Here is a 27,342-nt window from a genome sequence, read left to right as displayed (position 1 = left end):
TGATTAGCTCTCAATCTATATATGCAAAGCTACCACAGTGTGCAAAACATACTTCAGATGACAAGTCAAGTAAAAAGACATGATTTAAAGTGACTAAACAACCTCTAGCCCACCCATACGAACAAGGAGACAACGAAGTACACAGCCCCCATGACAGAGTTATTTTGGCCTAGTTTACACTTTACAGATTTATATAAACTTTTAAGTATAAGCAGTTAACAAAGCAGCTAGAGAAGTATCTGGATCAGGGACTGTACAGTTACACTGTTATAAAGATGACTTAGGTATAAGTGATTTTCCTTCTTACATAAAAAAGATCTATTCAGTTTGAAATACTTCCCTCTGTTCTGTTTGTCTCCTTTACGATACAACGCAAAATGTACAAAATAAGCCAGTACCAACTACAGAAAGGGAAGGATGAACAAGGAAGAATCAAGTTACAGACTCCAAAACCCAGATAACAAAGAAAACTGGATATTTATTTTCAATAAAATTCCTGACCCTAGTTCTCATTGCTGATTAAGTCTACACTTCACTGGAATCTTACCACACTTTCTCCTTTAGCCCTTAATGATACTAATTGAAACAAAAGTGAGAACAGCTCCCCAATAGCAACAGTATGTTGGTGAGGTCATATCCAAACTCAGCTCTCATCACATCTTAAGAACTACGCCATTATTAAGGGGAAACTGAGCAGAGGGAGATTTCTGGGATAAATTATTCACAAATCTGAACTGCAGCAGCTCAGCCACTGGGCCACTGCAAAAATACACAATGGATGATAAGAAAACATGGGCTAATGACTTCTGAATGACAGATCTCAATTTCCAGACACACTAAGATGAATGAAAACAAACTGAGCACTATTCACCCAGACAGCAAGACTTTGGATCTCCAACAAGTACATTCATGAACAAAGTGTTCCCATTAGAAACCATCACAGCTCAAACTGCTTGTTCTTTGCAGTGAAGCTTTACTTTGGCAAGCCACGCATGACAACACTAGGAGAGATACCTGAACAAGGAACTAACCAAGCTTCTCTCCACACATGCAGTTGTCACAGGTCCCCGATGGGCTATGCACTAGATGGCAGCACTACTTTAGGCAAGAGCACACAACCTGGCAAGCATTGGTAACACTGTGGACACTGCCATACTGCCACCTCTGCAGCACTGATACAAATGTCACTTCTGTATCACCAACACCTCTGGACAGATTCTAACCATGGGAGGATGGATGCTATAGGGAGAAAAAAGGGATCCCTGCAGTTATATGAAATAAACTCCTGGCACAGCAACTTAGTCGTGCTAGCACTGAGGTATTTCAAATGAGGCCTGTGCGAGAGCACCAGTTCTTCAGTTTGGGCAGGAATTAAGAGAAGACTTATTGCCCTAAGCAGGAAATTAGAAGCATTGGAAGTGCTGATGATCACATTGCGCTTACCCGAAACTGCTCATTCTTGTAGGACATCAGCACATCTCTGACTTTTTCTACAAATAAACATAAATACATAGTTTAAACAGGGAACGGATCAACTATATAAGAGAATTTTGTATCTGGGCAAGCTGCTTAGTTCTGCTGAATATACACTCAAGGAAGACACCAGTCAAATGAAGTCATAAATTCTGACTCAGGCAACACTCTGAAGACTCCAACAGCTCCCAGACTTTTCCAGCAACATCATTTTTATCAGGTGTTTATCAGGAGTTCAGTATTTTATCACTACCAGTGGCCAAAGACAGGCAAGTTGGATAAATCCAGACAGTATACTGAAAAATCCCTAAACAGATCAATTTAGGAAGAAACAGTTCCTGTTCCGATGCATATTTGTATTCCTTATACTTGCATTTTAAGTCTACTGCAACAGCACTGTGGCTATTCACCAATCAAGTATATCCTTATTGGACTTTATTAAACTTTAATTTACCATTTACATTAAATGTCCTCTCTCTATCTGTGGACCACTTTTACTGTACCTGAAATAGCATCATCCCCTAAAATACTTCACCATTCAGGTGTCACTGTCACCTGCTCTCAGGACGCCCACCACCCAGTATCAGCTAGATAAAACTTCAGATGCATCTGAACTGTAGGACTGATATACCATTGCCATTCCAATACTCTCAGCATATAAATCACAGAATCTACTGTATCATTCTGTGGTTCTCTATTTAGGCAACTGGGGGTGGTGTTTGGGTTTTTTTTTTTTTTAAGAGTAGCCAGGGAGAGGAAGGAATAGCACACACTTGGATCTCATCCAATGTCAGGTCAGAAAGAAGCCCAGACATACACTCTGACAAGAAAGTGATAAGTGCTGCTGCATTCCAAAGTTTAGTATCGCCTCTAGGTTTGGATTGTTCTAATAAACTCTGTATTAAAAGTGCACAAAAATTAGATAATATTTTCTGGATCACAGCTACTGTATCTATGAGTCTCTTATAAAGAAAACTAGAAAAGACTTGCAATAAATCCACAGATTCTAAAGCCAGAAAGATCTTTATAGTCACCTAGTGTGACTTTTCAAGGACCCATGAGGGTCACTTCAGCGTTTCTGCACACTCTCTGGACCTTGGATTGGGTTGCTGTAATCTGTTGGGTGAGTTACTCCCCATAAGCACGCCATATTTTGTCAGAAAAAATTATGACTAATTGGTTCTACTGGTAAGAGGTACTGTTTGATACCTCACGTGACTCAAACTCGCAGACCAGCCATCTAATCTGAATTCCCACTTCCTCCAGTAAGTGATTCAAACTAGAAATCCACTTTGAGACAAGCTCCTTATTTTGGGTGAGACTTCTGGCCATGGAAAAGCAAGCATTGGAAGAGTTTACCAGTTTTCTCATTGTTTTGCACTTTGTATCATAGATTATGTGCATGTTGAGTTACCTTGTGATTTTTTTATACTATTGGCAGCTAGTGATTTTTCTGTCCACAAAGTATTTTGAAACTGGCTGAACTGCCTTTATCCTGCCTTTGCTCAAGGTATGAACCTACAGAGTTTTAAAGGTTATAAAAGGACCACAGCATTTTTTGTCAGTAGTGGCCTCAATACCAAAACTGTGCCTGTGAAGACATTACAACTAAGTTTTACAATGCTTGGTCCTAGGTCATCCCAGTGTAACTGTTGCTAGTGATTAGGATACTGCATATTCAACAGAAGTAAAAGATTTTATGCTACAAATTCAGTGAGCTAATACCAAAAAAATCAGTCACCCCGAGAATCCACCAAGGCCCAAAGAGGAATCCCAAAACCTGAGCTGAAGGTCTATCTTTATGCATTGTCAAGGCTAGAAGATGACACTTTCAAACTGCTTTCTCTTGCACAGGACATATCTAATCCTTGTATCCGTCACTGTCCTAGGGACACCTACCATGGAATTCCTTGTGTTTCTGACAGGCCTCATGCTGTGGGGTTCGAATATCCCATGCATCATCATCCAACTCTGCATTTGCTTCCACCCCTTCCTGCTCCTCGTCCTCGTCCTCACTTTCTTCACACAAGTTATTGCCCAGCTGACGGCTCCAATATGTCTTTCGTAGCCAGTCCAGCACAACATCACAACCTAAGGGAGAACAGAAAACATTCTCTTCTCAGTGAGGTTTTCTTTGTTATTCAAAAAAAAAAAAAAACAATATAGGTGGCACATCGCTAACTTGCATGGTGAAAAGAAATGCTGTTAACAAGTCGTGAACCCTGAAATCACATACCACTCCATTAATGAAAATGTGAACAAGTTTAAAAACCAAAACAAACAAAAAAACCACAACAAAAAAACCCACGACCCCGTATCACAGGCCTGGTAACACCCACCCACTGTCTTTGGCAACAAAAAAGACTGGACACTGCCACTGCTACAGCGCTGCACCTTGCTCAAGCTATGCCAGAAACTTGCAGAAACTAAGTCCCTGATGAGAAAACACATTCATTCATTTCACATTTCATTCACTATCAACATTGTGCCTGTAACAATAAAATTAATTTTTTGTGCAGAGACTACACTAGGCATACATTAGATAGAATGGAAAGAAAAACCCTTTTCTCCCATCACTGTTTCACTACATGACTCAATTTAAGTACCCTGCTGAAGGCTCCTCAGTGCTTAACCCAAAATTCCTAGGAATCCCTTCAAATACCATAAGCCAGGCATTCATTCAGGCTTGCAGTACCTACTGCATTTCTCCCTACATGGGATTTTTTAAGAATCTCAGGTACCCCTAAACAATTAGCAAGAGCATTTACCTCTTTTCCTGAGATGAACTCCCTGGGCTGTAAAGAAGCAAGAAGGCCAAACTATTGTTTCCAGTACTTTTTTCAGGAGAAGGAAAAAGTCTCTGAACACTTGCCCTGTGATGTGCCACCACCTGGAGCCACCGGACACCGTTCAGCTACCCCACAGGTCAGCAGCAAACCCTCCCGGTGTCTCACACAACTCTCCCTGCCAGGACAAGCCCACTGCCTGCCCTGCAGCACCCCAAAATGGAGGGAGGGGTGTTCTCCTCAGGGCCTGTGGCACTGGCATTGCCGCCCCGAGCGCACCTCCAGCCAGGCCCTCCCAACGCCACCCGCTGGCAGCACTCACCCTTGCGACACAGAGCCAGCCGAGGCAGCTTCCCGTGGGTCAGCTCGTGACGGAGATCCACAATCCAGATGGGGATATCCACCTGGAAGAACAGCCACGGGGGTTACCCCACGGTTCCCACTGCATCATGCCATGACCATATGCAGCCCTGCAAGGCTGCAGAGAACCTTGACCTGGATGGGAAAGGCCTCCTTGGGGCCACTCCTGCACCGCAGTCCCCCAACTTGCCACTTCAAGGGTGGGCTGAGATCCATCCTCTCTGATCCCAGTCCTCCTGTCGCCTAGGATCCATAAAAACTTGGGATTTTACAGTCTAAGTTGTTCTTCAACTTTACTTGCCAACACAGATGTCTTTTTAGACAGGTGCAATGTATAATTTAATGAGAAACTGAGAAGCAGTTAAGTAATATCTCAACTGATGAAACATTCTAGATGACAGTGTGTCAAAGATACAATTTGCATCATATATACCACTCAAATCATAGACACTCTAAGTTGCATACAATCTTCTGCAACTTTCCTAAGAAAACTAACTTTAACTATCCAAGACTTCTATTTTTAAGTTTGATCAGTCTTAGAAGGTGAGAAGCAGCACCTTTCTTAAAAACCCAGCCAAAAAAAAAAAATAAAAATCAACTCATCATTCTCACACAGGAGCCCCAGACAAGGCTGCATATATAGGAGAGGCTCAAATACTGTCTGTTCTTCACTTTCAAAACTTGCTGTTCAGACCCAGATACGATGCTCAGCACAGCTGGCAATAAAAGGACTCAAGTTAGTCCTGTCACTACAACTACACCTTGAACCTCCTCCACACAAACTGGACAATCTCACCTCAAGTGAGAGACACCAGATACAAATGCCTGCAAATGTGATTAAGTACTTTTAATGTATAACCTTACTGGCGAAAGACTGGAATATAAACCATAGATTTAGCTCTTTTTCCATATCTCAGTAGCTAAGAACCAAAAATGTTTGGTGTATAAGTGGGACTATTTACATGTAAAGCAAGACTTTTTTCATCACACGATTCAAAATGCTTTACTGATCATCAGCCTTTGTTACTCCCAACCTGACTTTAAAAACGAAAGTTATAGATCTAGTTACATCAAGCCTCTCTAAAACTCTGCAGTTAAAAAGAACTGGCATCTACATCAATTATTTTGGTTACAAAAGAATGACACCCCCTCAAGACTCCCTCCATCCACTGTTTTTAATAGACAATGCATATGCTCTCTGTACAGACATAAGTTACTGAGTAACTCTTAATAAATATTTACCTCTCTGGCTAATTGTCTCAGAGGAATGCTGACCATTTTCTGTTTCCGTTCTGTGATCAAGTTGACAAACCTGCACACAGGTTACAGAAAAGATAAATGACTCTCAGAGCTGCAGAGAAACTTTGAACCCCAGAGACAAACCCCACACACACTGTACAACACTGTGGTCCCGGAGTCGCAAAGTGAAATTAGACAGCTGAATAATGCTATCTGTCCAGTTCCCTCTCACAGCACACAGAGCCTTACCTTACAAGAGCCAGCCCATAAGCGAGGATGAGCTCATGTGACTTCAATCTGCCGGATGAATCCAGGACCTTGCAACGAATCAGTTCAGCAGTGCAATCTACTGCGAGAGGCATTTTGGGACCATACCTAGATACAAAAGAAAAATAGCTGAGCAGTCTCACAAGAATACGCTCCAGCTTTCCAGCTACTGTTTGTGGTCTGCGGTACACAACAGCCTGAGAAATCGTATGCAGAAAGAGAGCATCAAAGGCTCTTTCCGGAATGCTTTTATTTAGAGAAGAGTGATTACATGGCTACTCCTAAGCACGTGTTAAATGGGTACTTACTGACAAGCTAAGCACATAGACAACGCAAGATGCCATACCTAGACCGGTCTTGTGTTACAGCAGGCAACACAAACAGAACAAGGTGATTTGGGGCCCTTGGATATGCTCGCTGCAGCGCTCTGCCTTGAGAAACCAGCCCATGAAGCTGCGGGCGTGCAGGGCTTCTGCCTCCCCTGGCACCCACGGGGCCAGCCTACTTCTGGCATGAGCCACATGCCCGCAAGAAGGCGCCCTGCAAGACGGAGATGCCTGCCCGGCAGCACCGGAGATCTGTACACACAATCCCGGCCACGGAGCAGCACCGCCGAGCTGCAGTCGCGTCCCGGGCGCCCTACGGGCCCAAGACCGAGAGCGTCAGGAGCAGTCTGGGGCGGAGGGCCGCTTCAGGGACAGAGGCTGCAGCCTAGAAGGCAACGCCGGCCCCGCAGGGCCGCAGCGCGCTCCCTGCCCGCGGTGTGCGGCCCGTACCGACTCTTCCAGGCCGAGACCCGGTCCAGCGCTTCCTGCTGCAGCCGGCTGTCCCCGCAGTAGAGTCCCACCATCACCTGGTCCCACTCGGCCCTGCCCCTCCACGCCACCACAGTCCGCAGTGGCCGGAGCCGCTTGCGGGCCGGGGACAGACACCGCCGCCCGCGGCGCCAGCCCAGCTCCCCGCCGCCCGCCATGCCGCCGCCGCCGCTTCCTGCGCCACGCCTGCGCCAGCGTCAGCTTCCACTTCCCGCCCTGGGGCGGGGCGCGTGGGGGTTGCTTGAGAGCTGCGGGCGGGGGCTGCAGGCGGGCTTGGGGCGCCACGAGCCGGCGGGGCGCCCGGCATGCTTGAGGGCTGCTGGAGTCGCCTCCCAAGTGCTGTGGGGCCTGTGGCCCACGGCCGGAGGGGCCCTGGGTGTCGTGGGGCCGGGGCAGAGCAGACGTGTGCTCCCCTTACATAGCTGGGGGGAGCTGAGGGACGGTGAGATGCGTTTGGGGTCAGGGTGAAGAGAGCCGTGTGAGGAGGGGTGGCCAGAGGGCTTCAGGGCAGGGTGCTGGGCTCGCATGTGGTACGCAGTCCCCGCGGCCAGAGGCGAAGGCAGTGGGGTACTGCAGGGCTTTAGGCTGTGTCTGCGTGACCTTACTTGGCAACAGGGCAGGTCGTGGGCCTGAAGGGAGGGGGGGGAGGTGGCTCTCCTGGTTCAAGTAGCACGTCAGGCAGCTGCTTTCAGTGTCCCTGACCTTCTGGCCTCAGCTGTGTGCATCTGCGCTTGCAAATGGCTTAACAGCCTTTCTTTCCACTTGCAACATTTTACAGGTTTTTGCAGTAGGCTGAATCCGTAAATGATCCAGGCTATAAATCACCTTATTTTGGGGGGGCTTTTTTTTTTTTTTTCCTAACATTGTCTTTTCACTGGTCTGTTTGCATAATCCAAGGAATGCACTTGTGTTAGAGGTCAGAAGGGAGGCAGAACTGAAACGGGGGGTGGGAAAAAAGCACTGGAAGTGGAAGTCTACAGAAACTGCTTACACTGGTTTTGCTAGTAGAAAAGCTAAGCCTGTAGGTTCTGGTGCTATCTCCAGCACCCAAAGAGTAGCTTGGTCTTTCCCTAAGGTTGTCGGATAGCTTAAGCCTTTTTTTTTCAATATTCTAAAGCAAGATTTTGTTTGCAAAACTGTTAATAATCCTCACCAGCTTTTTATGAACGTTCTCTGAAGCTTATACTAGAAAGCTGAAACTCCTCTTACATTCTAGCACAAGTGCAGTTAACAAAGCCCCCCCAAATTTAGACTACCATGAGTATGCCTGAGTGCTTAGTTGAGGCCATGTGCATCTGAATATGAGTGAACGGGAAAAAGTTATAGAACTTGTGCCCTGTACTAATGAAAAAGAAATGCTGAATGACTTCTGTTAAAATACCATCTTTGAAAAATGCCTCAGTTCATTACCGCTTCAATCTCCTTCCCCCTGACTCCCCCCAGAAATATCTGCCTTGTTCTTTGGTGTTAATACATGTAGGCCAAATCAAAACACTCAAAGGAATTGTAAGGTTGAGGGAATAGATTTGACATTCATTGCCAAACTCCCGCAGTGCCTCATGCAGTGAAAGTGAATTCTCAGAAGATATGAGGCAGGGAGAAAACTTGGAACAGGGCCCCATTCTCTGGAAATGGAGTTGCACTTTTCATCTGCTTGAAAAATGTTCTGAAAGGACAAGCTGTTTACTGCAATCAAAGGGTCTTATTCAGAGCATAGGAACACCATGTGTCATTTTGCTTGCCAGATTATTCTGGTTTCAAAAATCAACCACAGTGCAAAGGGTGTAAAAGGCAAATACTGCAGTGCTGTGGAAGAGGAGACTTCAAACTTGACCAGATCACCTGCTTCCAGAACCTCAGGGATATATGAGAAGTTAAATTAAAAGGAGTATTTTTCATTCTTATTCTCTGTGGAGAGGGAGAAAGATGTGAAGAGTTTGCTGTCTGTTACAGAGACGTAAGGGAGCAAGGGCTGAACCAGCATAGATTTCACATGCTTCCTTCATGTGCTTTCAGAATATGGATCTAAGGGAATTCTGCTTGTGATGTCTGGCTATGAGGTTGCTCAGTACAGAATTGGGAGGTCGTGGGCAAAGATGGCTTGCTGCCCAGAGTGTCCCACATGACTGGCAGCAATTTGCCATTCTAGTTTCTGCAGCTGTGCTGTGGTGTTGGCTGAGAGAAGAGGCCAGGATTGTCTGTCGTGTTGCTGTAGTACTTTGGGAATCTGGATGGTTAGGGTGAGTGAGGTTATTTGCACCTGTAGGTGAAGTGCCAATGAGAAGCAAAAAACCAGACTGCTATCTATGTAAAAGGCCTAGATGGAAAACCTATTTTTTAAAAGAAAAGATATTTCAGTGTGTCAGGGTAATGTAGATAGTGGATTAAAATGAAAAATCCAGCAGGTGAACTGTGATAATACTTCCTCTAAAGAAAGACGAATCTGCTTTTCATTTGCATAATGGAAAAGGAAGCCTCCAGAGCCTTCCTGAACAGTCTTGCCCTTGCTGGGAATAAAAATTTCGATTCCTTTTCCTACTTTCTTTCCAGAGAGTTTGAAGTAAGCAGAGGTGGTCTCTAGAAACAGCCTTGGAACATCAGCTGAAAGGAAATTTCAGATGCAGCGTGCCTTTCTTGACTGGCATAAACACTATGTGCCAACCTTCTTCTTGGAGTAATCAATGACAAAAAAAGCATTTAAAACCAGCAGGTGCAAAAGATTAAGCTCTGGGTCATCCAGAAATGAAGAAAAGGCCCTTTAAACCAAAAAAGGAATGTGACAAGAAGATGGGAAGTCAGGTGGTTTGTTTGCTCCTGTTGTTTTCTGTATTATTTTTTAACTCAAACTTGAATAAGGCACAGCCAAGAAAGAACAATGCTCTGTGTGCCTTTCTGTGGCTTGCTGGTTTCATCTCTAATTGGTCCTAAGACATATGAGCTCCACGTATTTCCCGAACACCATACTCTTTGAGATTGTCAGTGTGCAGCAGAGTATCAGAGCATATCTGGCCCGGCAGTTGTTGCCTTCTTGCTTGAGTGTTATTCCCTGGAGCGGGGAGAGCGACTGCTGATAGGGCAGAGAACAAGGGAGAGGGGCCTCTGCGTCTTTTCAGTGCTATTGGCTGGTTTTGTGTTCTGGCATCTATGAGACTTGAGCTTTGGAGACTAGCCATCGAACATCCTGTTTCCACTGAATTTGTCTCTGTTCTTCCCAGTCTCTTCTCCTTTCTTCTGTTTGCAGAGTTACTGCAATAGCACCAAGGTAAGAATATGAAATGGCACTTCTCAGCTCATTTCTCACATGGGGATTATTATGTTTGAGCATGAGGTATCTGGCATTCTAAGCAAGTGAAGGCAAGTTTAGCTGAGAGCTAGACAGCAGAGGCCAATAATGTAACTGCAGGTATGCTGAGTGCTGAATTAATCTAACCTGCTTCAAATCATGCTGTGTGGATTCCTGTGGAGCAAGTACTAAGCAATGCCTGCACACTTTTAGTCCTTATGCTCAATCCTGCTCTCGCTGAAGTTAGTGCAAGTTTTAGGGTAAAGCTGCATCAAGCTTTCTGTAATTTGGGGTTGGCAAGGACAGCAGATGGGCAGTAATTCTTTTCTGCCGTGAGCGTGTGACCAAGCTGCAGCTTCCAGCCTTTTCTGATAAAGCTGAATGAGGTGCTGTATACAGTTCTTTACTTCTGGCAGTCTCCCCTGGTGCAGGGCTTGTGTCGCTGCTGATCCTGGATGGAAAGGTTTGTTGCAGAAGTGACCTGTGTCTCTCATGCCCAGCACTTTCTGCCAAAAAGGGAGGAGAGACAACTGGAATTTGTGTGTGCATGGGCTCAGCACACTGAGCAGGAATGCCTGGGTAGAAGAATCCAAGCAGTAAAGATAGACAGGCTTGCTCTGTTACAAGGAGAGAAAGGCCAGAACTAGAAGTGCAGGGCATAAGAGAAGGTCGGATGGAAATGTAGGAATGGAGGAGGGGAAATGGAGGGATACAGACAGTCAGAAGTGGATACATGTGGGTGAAAGGCAGCCCTAGTTGCTTTCTCAAGAACATCCTGCCCCCATTGTGCACCTCTCCTAGGTGCTTCTGAAGCTACAGAGGCCCTTGGTTTCCCTCCCTTATTAGAATAATGTTCCTAAAACAGGGCTTGAGTTTATCCCAGGTATGTTGGATTTTGAAGAGCAAACCAGGGGATGTATTACAGGAAATAAGCAACTGAACTTGCTTTCCAATGCCAGAGGCTTTGGCAGCAAATTCTGGTGCTATTCTGAGATGTCAGCCAGCCCTGAAGAAGGAGGCAGTATGTTGTTCTGCATTTCTGTTCCGTCCAGGAATCCTGCATGTACATTCCAGGTAAGGAGCAGCTTCCTGCAGAGGAAAAGTGATCTAGCTCAGTGGGACTCTGTACAGGGAAGACTCAAGGCAAAACCTAAATGTTCCCGCCAGGCAGAAGGGTCTCTTGTGAAACGTTATGCCAGGCTCGACATGGGAGATTGTTTAAAGGCCTGTTTGGAGAGTAAGCTGTTGATGACTGCTTTACCTCTTTGCAACGTGGAGGTCTCTTCAAGAAACTGCTTGTGGAGAAAGAAATTGGGGGTGGAGATGGAAGAACTCTTTGAGGGGAGGGATAATGGAAGGAGTGTCTTGGGAATTAGAACTTTTCCTCAAATGAGTTTATTGCAATGATTATCTACAGTATATGGACAAATGCGGTGAAACAGACTCTGGACTGTGTGCTCTGTCCCCATGGGGAGAAGCTGAGAGGGAGAGTAATGCAAACCAGATGTTTGTCATTTTGTTTGATGCATCTCCTGAAAAGTGCTCAGACAGTATGGCAATGGAGTAGAGTCTAGGAACAGGCACTGAATGTGATGGGGAGTAGCTGAAGTGCCTTCCTCCCTATAGGAGATGCAGGTTTCAGGTACAAAATGTACTTTAAAAGCACTGGAATGAGATACCCTGGAAAACCTTCCTGCTCCAAAACTTTCTTTGCTTTACTTCTTTTAATTTCTGTTCTTCTCTTTTTGACTGAAGATAAAGAAGAGCCTGCAAGGACTTGCACCTCCCTCTTCCCTCACAGATGGAAGGCTCCAAGGAAAAAATCATCCTGAATATTGGGGGAGTCAGATATGAGACATACAGCAGTACCCTCCGGACCTTCCCAGGGACCAAGCTGTGCAACCTAACAGAGCCCCATGCCCCGAGTATCTATGACTATGATCCCACCACCAAAGAGTTCTTTTTTGATAGGAGCGCGGAGATCTTCAGCTATGTGTTGAACTATTATAGGACCAAACATTTCCACTGCCCCATCGATACCTGTAAGTCAGTCTTAGAAGAAGAGCTGGCTTTCTGGGAAATAAATGAGACACAGCTAGCATCCTGCTGCTGGCTGAAGCTGAATAACAAAGAGGTGCAGCCAGAGGATTTTAACATTTGGGATGAAAATGAACAAACTGATGACCAGTGCCTCATAGCCCAGACAGAAAGAAGGGATTTCAACTGGCAAACCAGGTGGCAGCCAAAGATTTGGTCTATATTTGAAAAACCCTTTTCCTCTTTCAGTGCTAAGGTAATACTATATGTGGAGATGGACACAGCCTGTGTCCTTTGAGATTACTGGAATGGGTCCATGAAAAATGCGAATGGGTCCATAGCTTTGACAAGTATGCTTTGACTCTCAGATTAAAAAAGAAAATAAGATTCTCTCTTCTCATTAACAGACACCTCCTTCTTCTCTGCTCCTCTTGTCCCTGTTCTCTGTACAAAATGCATGCTCCGTGCCTCTTTAAAATGTCAGGCATGCAGAGCAACAAACGCAAGTCAGAGACTGCAGAGGCTGTTTTCTATGCTGCTGGTATTTCTGGAGCCAACATTTAGTGCTGAAGAGGCCCTCAGTGTGAGTTTGCATTACTCCAGCTGTTGGACATTTCCTCTTCCTTAAAAGCTCTGATTTTGGAGTATGGGTGTTTTTTCCTTTGACTCCAATCTTCTCTATTATTTTTCAAATCTGGAAGGAGAAAATGCACTCCATGTGAGGAAAACAATTGTGATTTGAGAAGGATTAGTCTGGGGTTGTACTGTGTGTGTGGAGGGGATCCTGGGGCTGTGGTGGGGCAGTGAGGTTACGCGGTACGTGTTTGTTGAACTAATTGCATGCGTGTTCTTTCCTCCCTCTGCAGTGTTTGGCTTTTGTTTCTCTGCTGTTCATCGTTGGAATTGTCATCATATTCTGTGAGGAGACCAAGGCACAATTTGAGTTTTTTACTGCGAACTTCACCTCTGTTGGCTATTCTGAGGTCTCCCACAATGACCATGAGCCGTATTACCACCAGGCTGCCTACTTGCTTCATCTGGAGCTTTTCTGTGTCCTCTGGTTTACTTTTGAGTTCTTTGTGCGATTTTGTTTCTGCCCAGACAAGAAGTTGTTCTTCCAAAATCCCCTGAATGTGGTTGACTTCCTCTCCCTCTTCCCAGTTTATATTGAACTCTTTGTGGCTGGGCAGATTCAGAGAATGCCAAGCCTGGGGCTTTGGTTGGGCTTTGTTCGCATTGTCTATCTCCTCAAACTCCTGAAGATATCCAAGCTGTTAGAAACGCCACTGATCCTCAGGGTTCTATGCTACACCCTCAAGTCTATCCTCAGAGAGATTTGCATCCTGCTGATGATTTTGGCTTTTGAGACCCTCTTCTTTGGCTCTCTCTTTTTCTATGGGGAGTTGCTGGGTAGCCATCCCTCCTCCACAGGGGAACTGCACCTCACTGACATTCTTGTTTGCTTCTGGTGGGCTTTGATCACACTCACTACAGTGGGCTATGGAGATATTATCCCTCTCACCACACTTGGCCAAGTGACGGCAGCCTTAGCTGCGGTATTTGGCATGTTAACTATTATCATCCCAATACCCATTTTCCTGGTGAAATTTAAGAGCTATTATGACATTGCTATCTTCAAACAGAAGCTGAAAAGGAGCAAGAAACATTAACACTTCAGAACCTCTGTTCCCCTTTGCCTTTAGCAATAAACCTTCAGCATGGTTTATTCCCTTTGGTGGGAAGGGAGTGCAAATAGTTCTTACTGCATTTACTTGCTGCCTTAGCATATTTCAAACCATTGGTGAGGCCTCAGGTTGCAGTACTTGATACACAACTGGTCAGGCCTGTCAAATTCTGTGAGTCTTTCCTGTATTGTCCTTCATCCAATGCTCTTTTACATGCCACAGTTTCTCTCTCGCATCTAGCTGTTTGGAGACAGGCTGTGATGCTGCATTATAGCCTGGAAGTTCACCACATAGCCAGTGGGTCTGACCACCAACATCACCGCACCGCCAGTTCCATGACCTGGGTCCACAGCATGTTGCCTCAGCTGGCATACAACCCATGATGCTAGCTATGCCCTCTGTTGCCTGACAGACCATAATCTCATTTGGCATGCTGGAAAAGAAGATTTGTGCACAGTCCTGCTCTGACAGTGAGGAGGAAGCATGGGTATATATATATATGTATTTTTAACAGTGTTGTGTTTCCTCATTTTGCATAAACAAGCAGTACGTCTGATTTGCCCGATGTAAAGAAGGCAGCAGGCTGAACTGAGTATCTCTGGTCCTAAGATCCAGCATTGTTTGATAACCTGCTTTGCGTGCTCACTGGAATCGCTGTGGCATCCGGGTAGCAGCAAGGGAGCCCTTTCACGGCAAATCCTTTTTGGCTCTGCTGAAGTCAATGGCAACCTTTCCTTGACCTCCATGAGATCAAAATTTCATTGGACATTCCCACTGGATCAACACATTTCAACAGATCTTGATTTTTAGGTAACAAAGTCACTGAGCTACAAGCCAACGCATCTATATGGTTTTTGCTGTTCAAAAGGAAGAACGTAATCTACAGTACTTCATGTAATTTTAGTGTCATTTACTTTCTCAAGGCATAGATATAAACTAGGAATAGTCGTCTTTTAACTGGATAATCTTAATTGTTACCTATGTTTAGTTTTGAAACAACAAATATTGTTGAGGTGTGAAAAAACCCACATCCCATTGTTTATATAGCAGAGTGATGTGCTAAGATTATTTTGTTTGGTAAGTAAAAATTTCTGTATACAATAACATTTATGTATTTAAATTTCATTAAGGCTGTATTTTAATTGCAATTTTGCTTAAGTTTTGTCTGTCACTGTTTTTTCTGTTCAGGATAGCATTTTAGGAGTGCTTTATTTTTATTGAAACACTAGGTAACTTCCCTCTATTCCAATGCAATTGCAATTAATTTGGTTTTGTCTAGAGGGAAAGAAAAAACGCTGCAAACATTTTGGGCACAAAGCACATGAGAAGTTGTAAACACTCTGGTAGTGGAAGGAAGGTTTAAGTGTTCTCCTGCACCCACCTTTACTATGTGTAGAGTGGATGGCATGAGCAGGGTAAAGCCACACAAGCTGGTGCATAGAAATTTTTCTTAATTAGATCCAAGTGGTGCTATGTTTTTGGTGGACATATATGGTGGTCTTGGAAATTTGTATTAATTGCAACAGTTTAACAGAGATTTACCAGGCCTGTTCTCGAGTTTTCCCCAGTCCAAGAAAGGGTCCATGACATAATCATATGCTATGCCCCCATTTTAAGAATCCAAGTCAAATCCACTGAAACAGTTACATCCTAGTGGCTACGAAGTTAGGGTGCTGCAGTGCTTATTTCTGTGTTTAGCCAGCTCTGCTACTGTACGTCCACTTTTCAGCAGATGCTTCATAGGAGACACATTTTCTGCAATTGAGGAGAGCAGCCGTCACTGCTGCCCCCGGAAGACGGTGATCTCTAAATGCACATGGCAGTCCCATTTCTGCACAAGAAGCATGATGTGAACATCAGAACAGGGTATTACGCTGCTGTCTGTAACACAACTCCCTTTAGATCCAAATATACTTTCCTGTCACATCAGTTAGTGTCCAGTCCTGTTTGTCATAGAAACAGCAGTAACATTAAGTCAATGTTGATGTGGTAGAGGAACCATAGTTATACTGAATCAAAGGATCTAACCTGGCTGAGAACTCAGCACCAGGTTTATCAGAGGAAGAATGTGTACACTAAGCTCAAAAAAACCTGCATGGAGTTGGTGGCAAGCAGAATTGGTTAGATCAATAGTTGTTGTTCAGATAAAGGGCAGTATATGGAAAATAATCATCTATGAAGTGTTGCTAAGCTTCAGTTGGATTTCAATGCCTTGCTCATGATCTTCGTAATGTAGATGTTATGATATCCTTGGGAGTCTGAGAGTCCAAGTGCTATATATATAAGGAAAACAATGACTTAAAAAATACACTTAACTTAAAGAACAGTGCAATGAATGGTATAATTCATTCCAGAGAATAATCATCCAGACAAAGTGCCAAGACACAAATACATTATCTTGGCTACGTGCTGGAGTTGCCTTTTGAGTTTTGTCCTGTCACCAGAAGATACGGTGGAAAAACAACTTTCTGTATAGTGAAAAATCATAAAACTATCTCCACTAGGGTTGGGCATTTGAAAGCTTGGAGAACAGATATCTCTGGGCTGAAAATAAGATTAGTGGTTTTCAAAAACCCATTTAAATTATAGCTGTCATTTGTGAAGATACCAGAAGGCAACCGTGTTGAAATGGAAGGATATAGATCACAGCCTGTCCTGCAGGAGACTCTAAAGTACTTGTGATTTCCCTAATCCTTAGGATGTGTTTCACATGTGCCTCAAAGCAAAGAGAAGTTGCTCCAAGATAGAGGTATTGCAAAGACAGATGGTCCTGTTACTTGCCCAGCCCATTGCCACAAGGTTAGCTGGATCACTTGAATGCGAACAGAAAATGGTTTCTTACAGTACTGTTTTCAAAGTTTAATACCTCCTGTTGTCTGCCTTCACCCCAAACTAAATACGTGTCCAGGCTGTGGCGTATGTATGGATGCAGGACTAATTGAACCCCAGCAGTGAGGAGCGGCCATACTACTCTGGTGTCAGTGACACTGACGTGTGGAACTCCCCTGGTAGCCAAAACTAGGGCATCTGCTCTTGAATCCAGGCTCCTTTGGGCCTTCAGGCATCCTCAGTCTGGGCCTCTGAGGGTATCTGAGCCTGCATGGTCAGTGAAGCAAGGATCTAACTTGCTCTCAAGACCATCTTGTGGATTTGTGCCTGAAAAGTCACAGGCAAAACAGACTCGACCTGGGGAAAATGAAATTACTGCCAATTAATAATAGATTCGGATAGTGAGAAAACCCCCCAGAATTAAATGAACACCTTCCCCTCCCCATTTTTTTGAGGCTCAACTTCACTCCTCCTCTCCTGAATTGTCTCATTTCGATTTGGTAAAACCACTTGATTGCAATAAAGGCAAAACGAAAGAAAACTTCTATATGTGTTTAACAGGCAAACACAATAATGTATTAATACAGATGTAATGTCCAAAATAAGAAAGAGGTAATAAGGCATTTTTAGCTCATCAAAATCCTTCCATCTTTATTGACCAGAAAGTAAAAAAGCCCCTTTTCACAGAGTAATAGAATATCTCAAGTTGGAAGGGACCCATAAGAACCGTTGAGTTCAACTCCCTGGCCCTCACAGGACTGCCTAAAACTAAATCATATGACAAAGAGCACTTTTGACTTCTTTCGTGAAAATATCAGTAAAAGGAACATGTTCTTGCAAAACAGCTTAGGCTTTCCCAGCAGCAAATTCCCTTGCACATGCTGACCAGTGCTGCTAACTTGTGCTGACCTCTGAATCAGCATGAAATAGATACAGCTCCTCCTCCTTTCATGTTCCCAGTGCTCCCCAGTGTGGAAGGATGAGGAGTTGCTTGTCACTCGCCAACCAGCTTCACACAGTCCAAAAGTAGATGGGGAAAAGGGGCCTGGTTTTGGTGATACAGCTTTGCCAAAGCAGGTGAGAGTTGTTCCTTCTGCTCTCTAGACCACGCTTCTCTCTCTTGTGGAGCCTCTTAGCTGCAGATTTCCAAAGCGAGAGGAGCGCTGCGAGGAATTGTGTGTTAGTGAGTGGGAAGGGGAAAGCATTGCTGCCTGCTGGTCTTATCCACCATAAGAACAGTTTGTGGGACAATTCCCTGATGACTCCAGTGCAGCCCAACAAAGGAAGGTACCAATGCTTATCCATGCTTATGACCAGCTCCTTTGGCCCTGCTGGGCAGCTGGTGACTGTAGCCTCTGACGAGCTTTCAGTCTCTTTTGCAGTGCTTGGGTAGGAGTAGAGAGTCAGGTCTCAGGCCATAGGTGATCTGGGAGCAGATGAGAGCAATGGCATGGGAATGGATTGTATTGGACTCCCAGACACGATTTTTAGGTGGGTGGTTTCCTTAACCAGCCATATCATGCACTTTGTGCTTCAAAGTCACTATCTTCCTAGGTTACTATATTCACCCCCAATGTTTGTTTTCTTAGCCTATTCTAAAACTCTTTCCTTTTTCACTTAAAAATAAGGCATTTAACACAAATTGTCTCATGGTGGCTTAAGGACCAAGCTCTTTCTGGTGCCCTGCATGGTAAATAAATTCGTGGTCATGCAGAGGTCTCTGCTAGAACCCCACACCCTTTGGCATTTCCATGCAAGCTTGGTTTCCAAGCCAGGTTTCTAAAGGAGTGTGTTTTGTGGCTGGTCCCCATCCCAGCCAACCTCAAACTAGCATTGTCCACTCATCAAGAGCAGCACAGAGAGCAACAATGAAGCCTTTGGCAGCAAGACAAAATGAGCCATCCTGCTTATCAGTTTTCTTGCTCAAATGAGATTTTGTGGTGTAACTGCACAAAGTGAGGTTCTTTGCTGCCTCTTCAAGTGGGAACCTGACTAGGGTAGCCAAGCGTGCTCTGTCCTGCACCCTTTTCTTGCACTGATTTGCAGCCAGTTTTGTGGCTCCATCTCCCTACCCCTTTTGCCACAGAGTGGCAGCAAAGTAGCGGATGCAATTTGATCTTGTGTCTTCGACACAGTTGCAGGGCTTGTGAAGTGAGCAGGATTCAAACTGAGGTAGAAGACTGCTCACAGTGACCATTCATCACTGTTATTGACTCCTGCTTGCTTCCCAGCCAGTGACAGCCTGAAGGCAGTTAAAAGTTCACTACTCCTGTCCCTCTCTTGTTTTCTTAATATTATTTACACTCGATGGGCTGAATTTTCAGTGATTTTAGCCATGTTAACTCCACAGCATCCCCAAATACTCCAAAGCATGTGCTTGCTGCTGTGCTTCTTGTGATTGCAACAACTCTGTGCTCCCTGTGCATTGAACATGGTGTATTTACTGGACCCAACCTGCCCAAGGCTGTGACGGAGAAGCCACAAGCCCCTTGCAAAAAATCTCTTGGCCGAGTGTTTCATTATGGGAAGGGTCAAACCCCATCCGCTGCTTCTCTCGTTCCCTACAAAGGCTATTACAGAGATGGATACTGTTCACAGAAGGGATAGGATGTCAGACTTACTGTACCCATGAAAAGGACTACTGACACAGCTCAGGGCACTTTCAAAGAAACAAGGCATGTTCTTGGCTGCTCTGAATACTGCCAGCAGCATGACTGGTGAGAGGTTGTTGTGCCAGTGAGGGCAGTGACTTTCCTGGGTCCTCAGGGTATGGAAAATTTAGGGTCTGTTGCAGCACACTCCCACAATCATTCAGCCTGCATGCATAGGGCATCTGCACAGCCTATCTGTGGGCAGAGTGACTCGGCAGCAAAGGGAAATTCAGTTGCGCATGGTGAAGTCAGAGCTTGGTGAAGCCCCAGGCTCTGACTCACAGAAAGCAAATGCATTTGACATATGCGGGAAGCAAATGAAATTTCCCAGATCTGGATGTTCTTCAGGACTCAAGAACAAGCACCCTCAAGAGATACACTGACTCGCAGATGGTCATGCTATTAAACTTTTGCTCAAGTGCAAGTAGTACCCCTTCCAGATATTTCTGCCTTTCTGTGTTTCTGTGCAATTCTAGCACTGCTCTCCTGGACATAGTTAGATTTGATGCTGTTGTACTTGTCTGAAAAAGTTTTCAGGTCCCAGAAAGTTTGCAAAGTGAGAATCTGGGGAACTACGGGCCTGTCAGCCTGAGCTCAGTATGGGGCAAGATTATGGAGCGGTTCATCTTGGGTGCGCCCACACGGCAAGTGCAGGACAACCAGGGACTCAGGCCCAGCCAGCATGGGTTCATGAAGGGCTGGTCCTGTTTGACCAACCTGATCTCCTTCTATGACCAGGTGACCTGCCTAGTGGATGAGGAAAAAGCTGTGGATGTCATCTACCTGGACTTCAGTAAGGCATTTGACACAGTCTCCCACAGAATCCTATTGGACAAGCTGGCGGCTCATGGCTTAGACAGATGCACTCTTTGCTGGATTAGAAACTGGCTGGATGGCCGAGCCCAGAGAGTTGGGGTGAACAGAGTTAAATCCAGTTGGCGGCCGGTCACAAGCGGTGTCCCCCAGGGCTCAGTTTTGGGGCTGGTCTTATTTAACATCTTTATCAATGACCTGGATGAGGCAATCGAGTGCACCCTCAGCAAGTTTGTAGATGAAACAAAATCAAGCAGGAGTGTTGATCTGCTTGAGGGTAGGAAGGCTCTGCAGAGGGACCTGGACAGGCTGGTTCGATGGGCTGAGGCCAATGCTATGAGGTTTAACAAGGCCAAGTGCCAGGTCCTGACTTGGGTCACAACAACCTCATGCAGCGCTACAGGCTTGGGAGTGAGTGGCTGGAAAGCTGCCTGGTGGAAAAGGCCCTGGGGGTGCTGGTTGACAGCCAGCTGAACATGAGCCATCAGTGTGCCCAGGTGGCCAAGAAGGCCAAACAGCATCCTGGCTTGTATCAGCAATAGTGTGGCCATCAGGAGTAGGGAGGTGATCGTGCCCCTGTACTCAGAACTGGTGAGGCCTCACCTTGAGTACTGTGTGCAGTTTTGGGCACCACAGTATAGGAAAGACGTTGAGGTGCTGGAGTGGGTCCAGAGAAGGGCAACAAAGCTGGTGAAGGGTCTGGAGAACAGGTCTTATGAGGAGCGGCTGAGGGAACTGGGGTTGTTTAACCTGGAGAGGAGGAGGCTGAGGGGAGACCCTATCGCTCTCTACAGCTACCTAAAAGGAGATTGTAGTGAGGTGAGAGTTGATCTCTTCTCCCAAGTAACTAATGACAAGACAAGAGGAAATGGCCTCCAGCTGCACCGGGGCAGATTTAGATTGGATATTAGGAAAAATTTCTTTACTGAAAGAGTGGTTAGGATTTGGAACAGGCTGCCCGGGGAGGTGGTGGAGTCACCATTCCTGGAGGTGTGCAAAAGACGTACAGATGCGGTGCTCAGGCACATGGTATAGTGGTGGGCTTGGTAGTGTTAGGATAAAGATTGGGCCTGATGATCTTAAACGTCTTTTCCAACCAAAATGATTCTATGATTCTAAGTGGTGGAAAAACCTTGGTGACTGAATGACGGAAAAGTGTGTGTGTTTGGGGGACTCTGTCCACTTACTGTGGCCAGGCAGCTTGTAACCATTAAGATGCTACCACGTGTTGAACAAACCTGTTTTCAGTGTAAAGGCTGTGCTTGGAAGTAAGGCTGAGTCCTTCCTACCTAACACTCTGAGTATCCTTCTTTCAACCTACCCCTGCCTGCAGAGGAGCATTGGAGGAAAACTGGTGAGGAGTGACTCTCATAATTCCCCACCCTCCCTCCTGGCTCCCAGACTGCAGAATTCATTCTCCAGTGAGGCCACCTTTGTCACTATTTAAGAAGGAGGCTTGAATGATGTAGTGAGGTTGACTTTAATCTACTGCTTGCTTGTGTTTCTTTGAAACGAATCTCCATCCCACCATTCATTTGGGAGCAAAATGCAAAGTGAAAATCCTTCCTTCACCCCAGTCTTGCACAGAGTTGACCCCCCCATGCCCTCTGTGTTAGCAGTATTAAGAATCATATCCATATCTATTCACATGGTTCATGGCAGCCAGTATGGTTCACAGCATAGATCAACTGTAGTTTTAGGCTATTGCTTTTTGTCTGTTACAAAGCTTGTGACAGAGTGCACAATTCTCTCCTTTCACATTGCTGCCTCGGAGGTATATTTAATAATAATAATAATTAGAGTGTACAGGACTCTCCATCGTTAAAGTGCTTCCTAAAGATGAGCTAATTAGTCCACACAACTTACCAGTGGGTAAACCCTTACAATTCGTCTTTCGGATTACTAAAGAGAGGAAAGCCTCAACCCTCATTCAGCAAAGCATTTGAGATTGTGCTTTATTTTAAGTATGTTTGGGGATGAAGTACATGTTTAAGTGGGCTTAAGATCACAGCTGCCTGCCTGGGGCAAAAGCTGCTTCTTTATTCTGAGCAAGGATAGACCCATGCTGGAGAATAATGAATGTGGGAGCATTACTGGGATTGCCCTTTCCTCACAGACCTAATTAACTGCCTCAGGTAATAACATCATTGGGAACAACATTGAGGACATAGGACCAGGGTCTTTAATATAGTTTGTATCAGCTTGTCACTGACCACAGAGAAGTATTTGAGTAACTTATTAAAGTGGTGAAGTCACATCTTCACGGTTCCTGTTCTTTCTGCTAACTGCTGTAAACTGCATTTTGCGCTTGCAGCATAGATGCAGGGTGTAAGTGCCTCTATCTGTATTTTTTTTCTAAAAGTTTTTCCTGCCTTTCTGCTCTTGAGCTTTATGAACTGGAGATCTGCAGTTTCTAAATGTGCTGAACAGAGCCATGGTGCTCTGAGAAAGACTTCCCGCATCCCAGTAGTTTTGCAGAGTGACTGTCTCAGGCTTTTTGCTTTTCCATTTGGGAGATTTCTTGGCATGATTTAAAGCTGTCAGTGTTGCTGATGTTTCATGAATGGAGAGAAATAGACAATAGAAATAAAATTATTTTATTTGCTACTGTCTCCCTTCCTGCCCTGTTCATGTCTAGACCTAACAGGATGATGAGACAAGAAAGCAGTGGGGAGATGCAGCAGAAAAGGGAAGAACAGAGTTGCGTCAGCCAAGCCTCCATTACCCCCATCAGCTGGGACAAATGTGGCCTCATTCTCTGCCTTCTTTTCTATCAGCTGTGCCTGTGGCTTGGTTTACAACTGAGAGTCTCAGCAAGGATAAACAAACACACCAGCATTTTTTCAGCTCCAAGTAAGTATTATTTGGGCTGAGCACAATTCATGACAAGGTCAAGATGGTGAACCCCACTGGGCAGGGGATTGGAGATGGATGTCTCCCATATTGGAGTCATGTGTTCCTCAATTAGGATGCAATGTCTCTCCTATCTGCAAAAGAAGGCAAATGTTCCACTGAGTGAGCTTACTAAGGCCTATTTCTGAGAAGCACACAGTTATGCTCTACCAGAGGGTTTCAGGGAGAGGGCACTTGTATGGTTTCAGGGAGTGCCCTTTCCACTATTTTGTGGTTGTCAGAGGAGCTCATGGCCAACACACGCTAAAAAAGTACAGAGAATAAGGATTTTAGAGCAGAAAGCCCACTCTTTGCAAATCTATCACAGTTGCTGAAGGTGTCAGAAAAGACCTTTCTTCACAAGGATGGCTGAATGTAAGACACACACCAGGATCTTCACATGGTTGCAAGCCATGAAATTCCTGTGTCATGGAAAACCAAGGAGTGTTCAAGGAATAGGGACAGGGCTCCTGTGAGTCTCTACTGTTTCCTTGAGCAGGATAAGTTTTCATACAGTCTAGCAAGAGACAGGTTAGAAATTAGCCTGATTGTACTCCCTGCTGTTCCAGTCTTTGTTTCTGTATGTTACACACCATGGACCTTTTTACCTATAAAAAGTCCAATTCTCTCCTGAACAGGCAGAAATTCTGTGGTCTCAGTGATATCCTATGCCAGGTTAAGTGCATAGTGTGCTAAAAAAAAAGTCTTTAAAGTGAATTGCCTTTTCAGTCTCATTGGATACCTTGTTTTGTGGCAGTGTAGAAAGGACACCCCACCTTATCTTGAGGTATGCTTCTTTTACACATCTTCATTTACAGAAAGCTTCTCTAATATTTGCCATCTTTCTCATCTCAGGCTTTCTTCTACATTTCTGTAAATGCCCTCTCTCTTCATACATTCTCCTTCAGCTTCGGCAATCCTGATATCTACTCTAGAGTTAGCCATGCCTAGCTACTCTTTAGCGTCCCCCAGCTCGAGCTGCTTATGTGCATTCTGCTAGCCCAGCGCAGTAGCAATGAGCTGGAAGGCTATAGTGATACAGTATCCTTCAGGGAAAGGTGAACTGCCTCAAAGCCAATTAGTCTAGCAGTGCTCTTGGTTTTCCTCATGGGAATCCCTCATCTTCTGGATACTTCCTTACATCTTCCTCCTTCTTCCCTCCATAGTAGCAAGCTGGAAAAGACAGAATATCAAACATTCATGCTGTGCATCCCTGGTCCAAGCAGTGCCTTAAACCCAGCCCAAACCCAGCACCTTCACTCACCTCTGACTGAAACCTGATGTTGGTCTCAAATTGTGGCACAGTCTCTGGATAAAGTGCACTTGCATCCTTCCTCTGACCCAAGCCCTAAAAGTGTGGCCTCTTCCTTCTTGGAATCCACCAGCCTATGCCGAATATTTTCAGATGTGCCTGTGTGGCCCAGTTTCGCCAGCCAAAGGGAAATTCAGGAGCAAAACTTTGCAGCGGAGATCTTTTCTGTGACTCATCTGTGCTAGGGCGGGGAAAGTTTCTTTTTCATTTCTGCAGCTTGGAGAGGTACATCCTCTAGTGACTCAGCGGGCCAAGTCTCTGACTTGTGCCTGGGCTGCTGTACTAACACAGTGTGTGCGGGGCCAGTGGAGGGGGGGGGGTGTCGTGCTCTGGGTGAGAGATACGAGGGCAATCATCCTTTTAAAATATGCCTTTCTGTCTCCCTCCCCCACTTTCCTTTTTCCTCCTTCAGTGTTGTCACCTTGTAGTATTTTAATCGGAGGAAGCAGACATATCAAGGAAGTCAATGGCAGGGGCGAGGTGGGTGGGGGGAGCAGAGAGGAAGAGAAGGAAAATCACATCACAGCCCAGTCTGCCAGTGTAAACACTTGATGATTTCCTGTTATTGTAGCCTAAAATGTACCATGACATCATTTGCGGGCCTCCCAGAATCACCCAGAAGGAGGAAAAGCCAGCATTCCCAGCCTGCCCCCAGAGTGAATCCAGGGGATTCAGACCCTATAAGGCAGTGAAGCTCTGTAAGCAGCAAAGATAGAGTTTCGAAAGCTTTCTTGTTCTTGGCAACGTGGAGGTTTCACAAACAGGAAAAACTGCGTTTACTTTTCCTAAAGGGGAACCGTTTATGCCTCATGAAATATTGATGCCCTGAACCATGGTTACTTTAGAAGCAGAACTGAAACACAAGCAATGCTCTTAGCTGAGGACAAGCACAGGGGAGCCCCTCACCAAAATCACGTCAGTTCATTGTTCCCAGACATCCACTTTTTTATAGTGCCCACTTTTATTCCAAATCACTCTACAAACAAGGTAAAGTCAAAAGCTGTGGATTATATAAAACAGTCCAATATGGAACTAATCTGATAATTGTAAAAGGTGAATCTAGCCCTCAGTATAGCAGAGATTGAAACAACCCCTGAAATGTTCTTCCTCCTTCCCTGAGCATTAAATCAATAGAGACATTTACTGACAAAGTGAAGAGCCGAGCTCTTCTGAGCCTGGATTCACAAACTACCCTGGAATTTGACCCAACAGGTCAGATTTGTGTCTCAGTTACAGTTAATCCTGAATCACTGCACTTGGTCTGCTCCACCGTAGGGAAGAACAGAATCAGGTTCACAGAGATGGGCTCTCATAACTTTTCTGAGGGATAATAACTAGGCTGATTCCACACCATGCCTTCAGCTACAATCACTTTGGGCACCCTTTCAGATAGACCACAGTGAGATATCTGCAAAATGTGTTTTTTCCTAAGAAGGTAACAAACTTCATAAATGCAGTGATGTATTTGTAATCATTTGGAGTTATACCCTCCCTTGCACACTTGCCAACTGCTTGGCAAACATCAGTAATTATAGTGTATCTTTATGTTCCTGAAACAGGAGAAATTAGTGTTTTCATGTTATATGTAAGGAAACTGAGGTGCTGAGATTAAATGAACCACTACCTTACAGAACAAAATGTATTCTCTTAATGTGGGCTTAAACCAATCCTATACCTCCAAATAGTATCAGAAAATCAGTGTCTTACCATAAAGGAGACTTGAAAAGTCTGAAGAAGTCAGCCTAGAGAAGAATGGTACAAGCAAGTCTAGTATATAAAGCACGCTTGGGATTGATTTTAAAAAGAAGAAGAACAATCTTGCAAGTTTATTGGAAAAAAAATAAAAAACACATAGAAGTTTTACTATTATTACTCTTACTTGGACTTACTGGAATATGAAAGTGGGTTGTTCCCCATGAGCTATTTTTGGATAGAAGAACCAAGCCCTTCAATTCTTCATCATGCTGAGCTTTTCTCAAAGCTATATATACAAGGTGACTATCATTCATTAAGCAGTTTGTTCTTCATTCCCAATGCTGCAGGGTGCAGTACTGGGAACTGAAGTGAACTTGAATTTATGCACAACTATGTCAGGACCCTTCATTCAATGAAATCAAGGGCTAGATTCTGATGACAGCATCAGGAACCTGCATATTTATGCCCAGCTCTGATGTGAGCAAGGCACCAGGAGAGCAAATTGCTCAGATACCACTCTGATAGCTGTGGGGTGTTGAGGCCTTGAATTAACTTCTGGTATTCTGTATCTCATCAGTGCTGAGGTTATCATGTGGGCTTGGCAGTGGAGGGGAGGAGGGGAGTTCCTTCTTCTAAGCATTGAGTTTGCCAGATCTAGTGTGCAGTTATTCTGTCTCCGGGATTTTTGCGGAGTCTTATGAAAACACGTAGCCTGCTAAATGACAGGGAAGCCAGCAGCAGGGCTGAGGTCCTGGCGATAGATGAATGATTGATGTTTGGGGGAGGGTAGTTACAGAGTTTTGTGTGGTGTGTTATGTTCATCTAAGATGTGTCTTGTGTGCTTCTAAGATATTGATCCTTGTTTGTGCAGGAGAAAGTTTACATTCATGTGCTGAGTCTCTCTCATCTCATTCCTACAGCATAGGAATGACTTGCCTACACAAGACCGCTCTTCACTTTATGCTTACACACTGCAGGCTGCTTCAGTTCTCTGCAGGGCAGGTTAGTGTCATACGATTTTTGACAGAGCTAGCCTTTGATGTTAAGTATTTCCCATTTCAGTTTTACAGCATGATGTGATGTCATGTTTCCTAGGTATGACAAAGAAAAAAATGGCACAGCAGTGTGATGCCATATGATTGGGATTTACGAGAATACTTCATCCCTTCTGACAAATAAGAAGTCGGGTGGAGAGAAGATCAGTA

The 27,342-nt window shown here is 44.9% G+C and overlaps 2 protein-coding genes across 2 annotated transcripts in view; one reads left to right on the top strand and one right to left on the bottom strand.

Moving 5' to 3' along the window:
* The window catches only part of LAS1L (LAS1 like ribosome biogenesis factor), a 32,856-nt gene extending 25,758 nt beyond the window's left edge, over positions 1-7,098 (bottom strand). Inside the window, exons 1-6 of the mRNA XM_086469860.1 lie at positions 6,902-7,098; positions 6,108-6,233; positions 5,862-5,931; positions 4,582-4,663; positions 3,373-3,564; positions 1,444-1,490 (exon numbers count right to left, since the gene is read on the bottom strand). Coding sequence (XP_086325986.1) covers positions 1,444-1,490; positions 3,373-3,564; positions 4,582-4,663; positions 5,862-5,931; positions 6,108-6,233; positions 6,902-7,098 — 714 coding nt within the window. The remainder of the gene's footprint in view (positions 1-1,443; positions 1,491-3,372; positions 3,565-4,581; positions 4,664-5,861; positions 5,932-6,107; positions 6,234-6,901) is intronic.
* Positions 7,099-12,024: 4,926 nt separating this feature from the next.
* Positions 12,025-13,930, top strand: LOC104350314 (voltage-gated potassium channel KCNC1-like). Its single transcript, XM_009956106.1, has 2 exons — positions 12,025-12,516; positions 13,127-13,930. The coding sequence occupies exons 1-2, from the start codon at positions 12,025-12,027 to the stop codon at positions 13,928-13,930; spliced, it is 1,296 nt and encodes a 431-aa protein (XP_009954408.1).
* Positions 13,931-27,342: the final 13,412 nt, after the last annotated feature.

This window comes from Leptosomus discolor, chromosome 9 (assembly GCF_034619465.1).
Source record: "Leptosomus discolor isolate bLepDis1 chromosome 9, bLepDis1.hap2, whole genome shotgun sequence".
NCBI lineage: Eukaryota > Metazoa > Chordata > Aves > Leptosomiformes > Leptosomidae > Leptosomus > Leptosomus discolor.
This window is presented reverse-complemented; position numbering and strand designations above follow the sequence as displayed.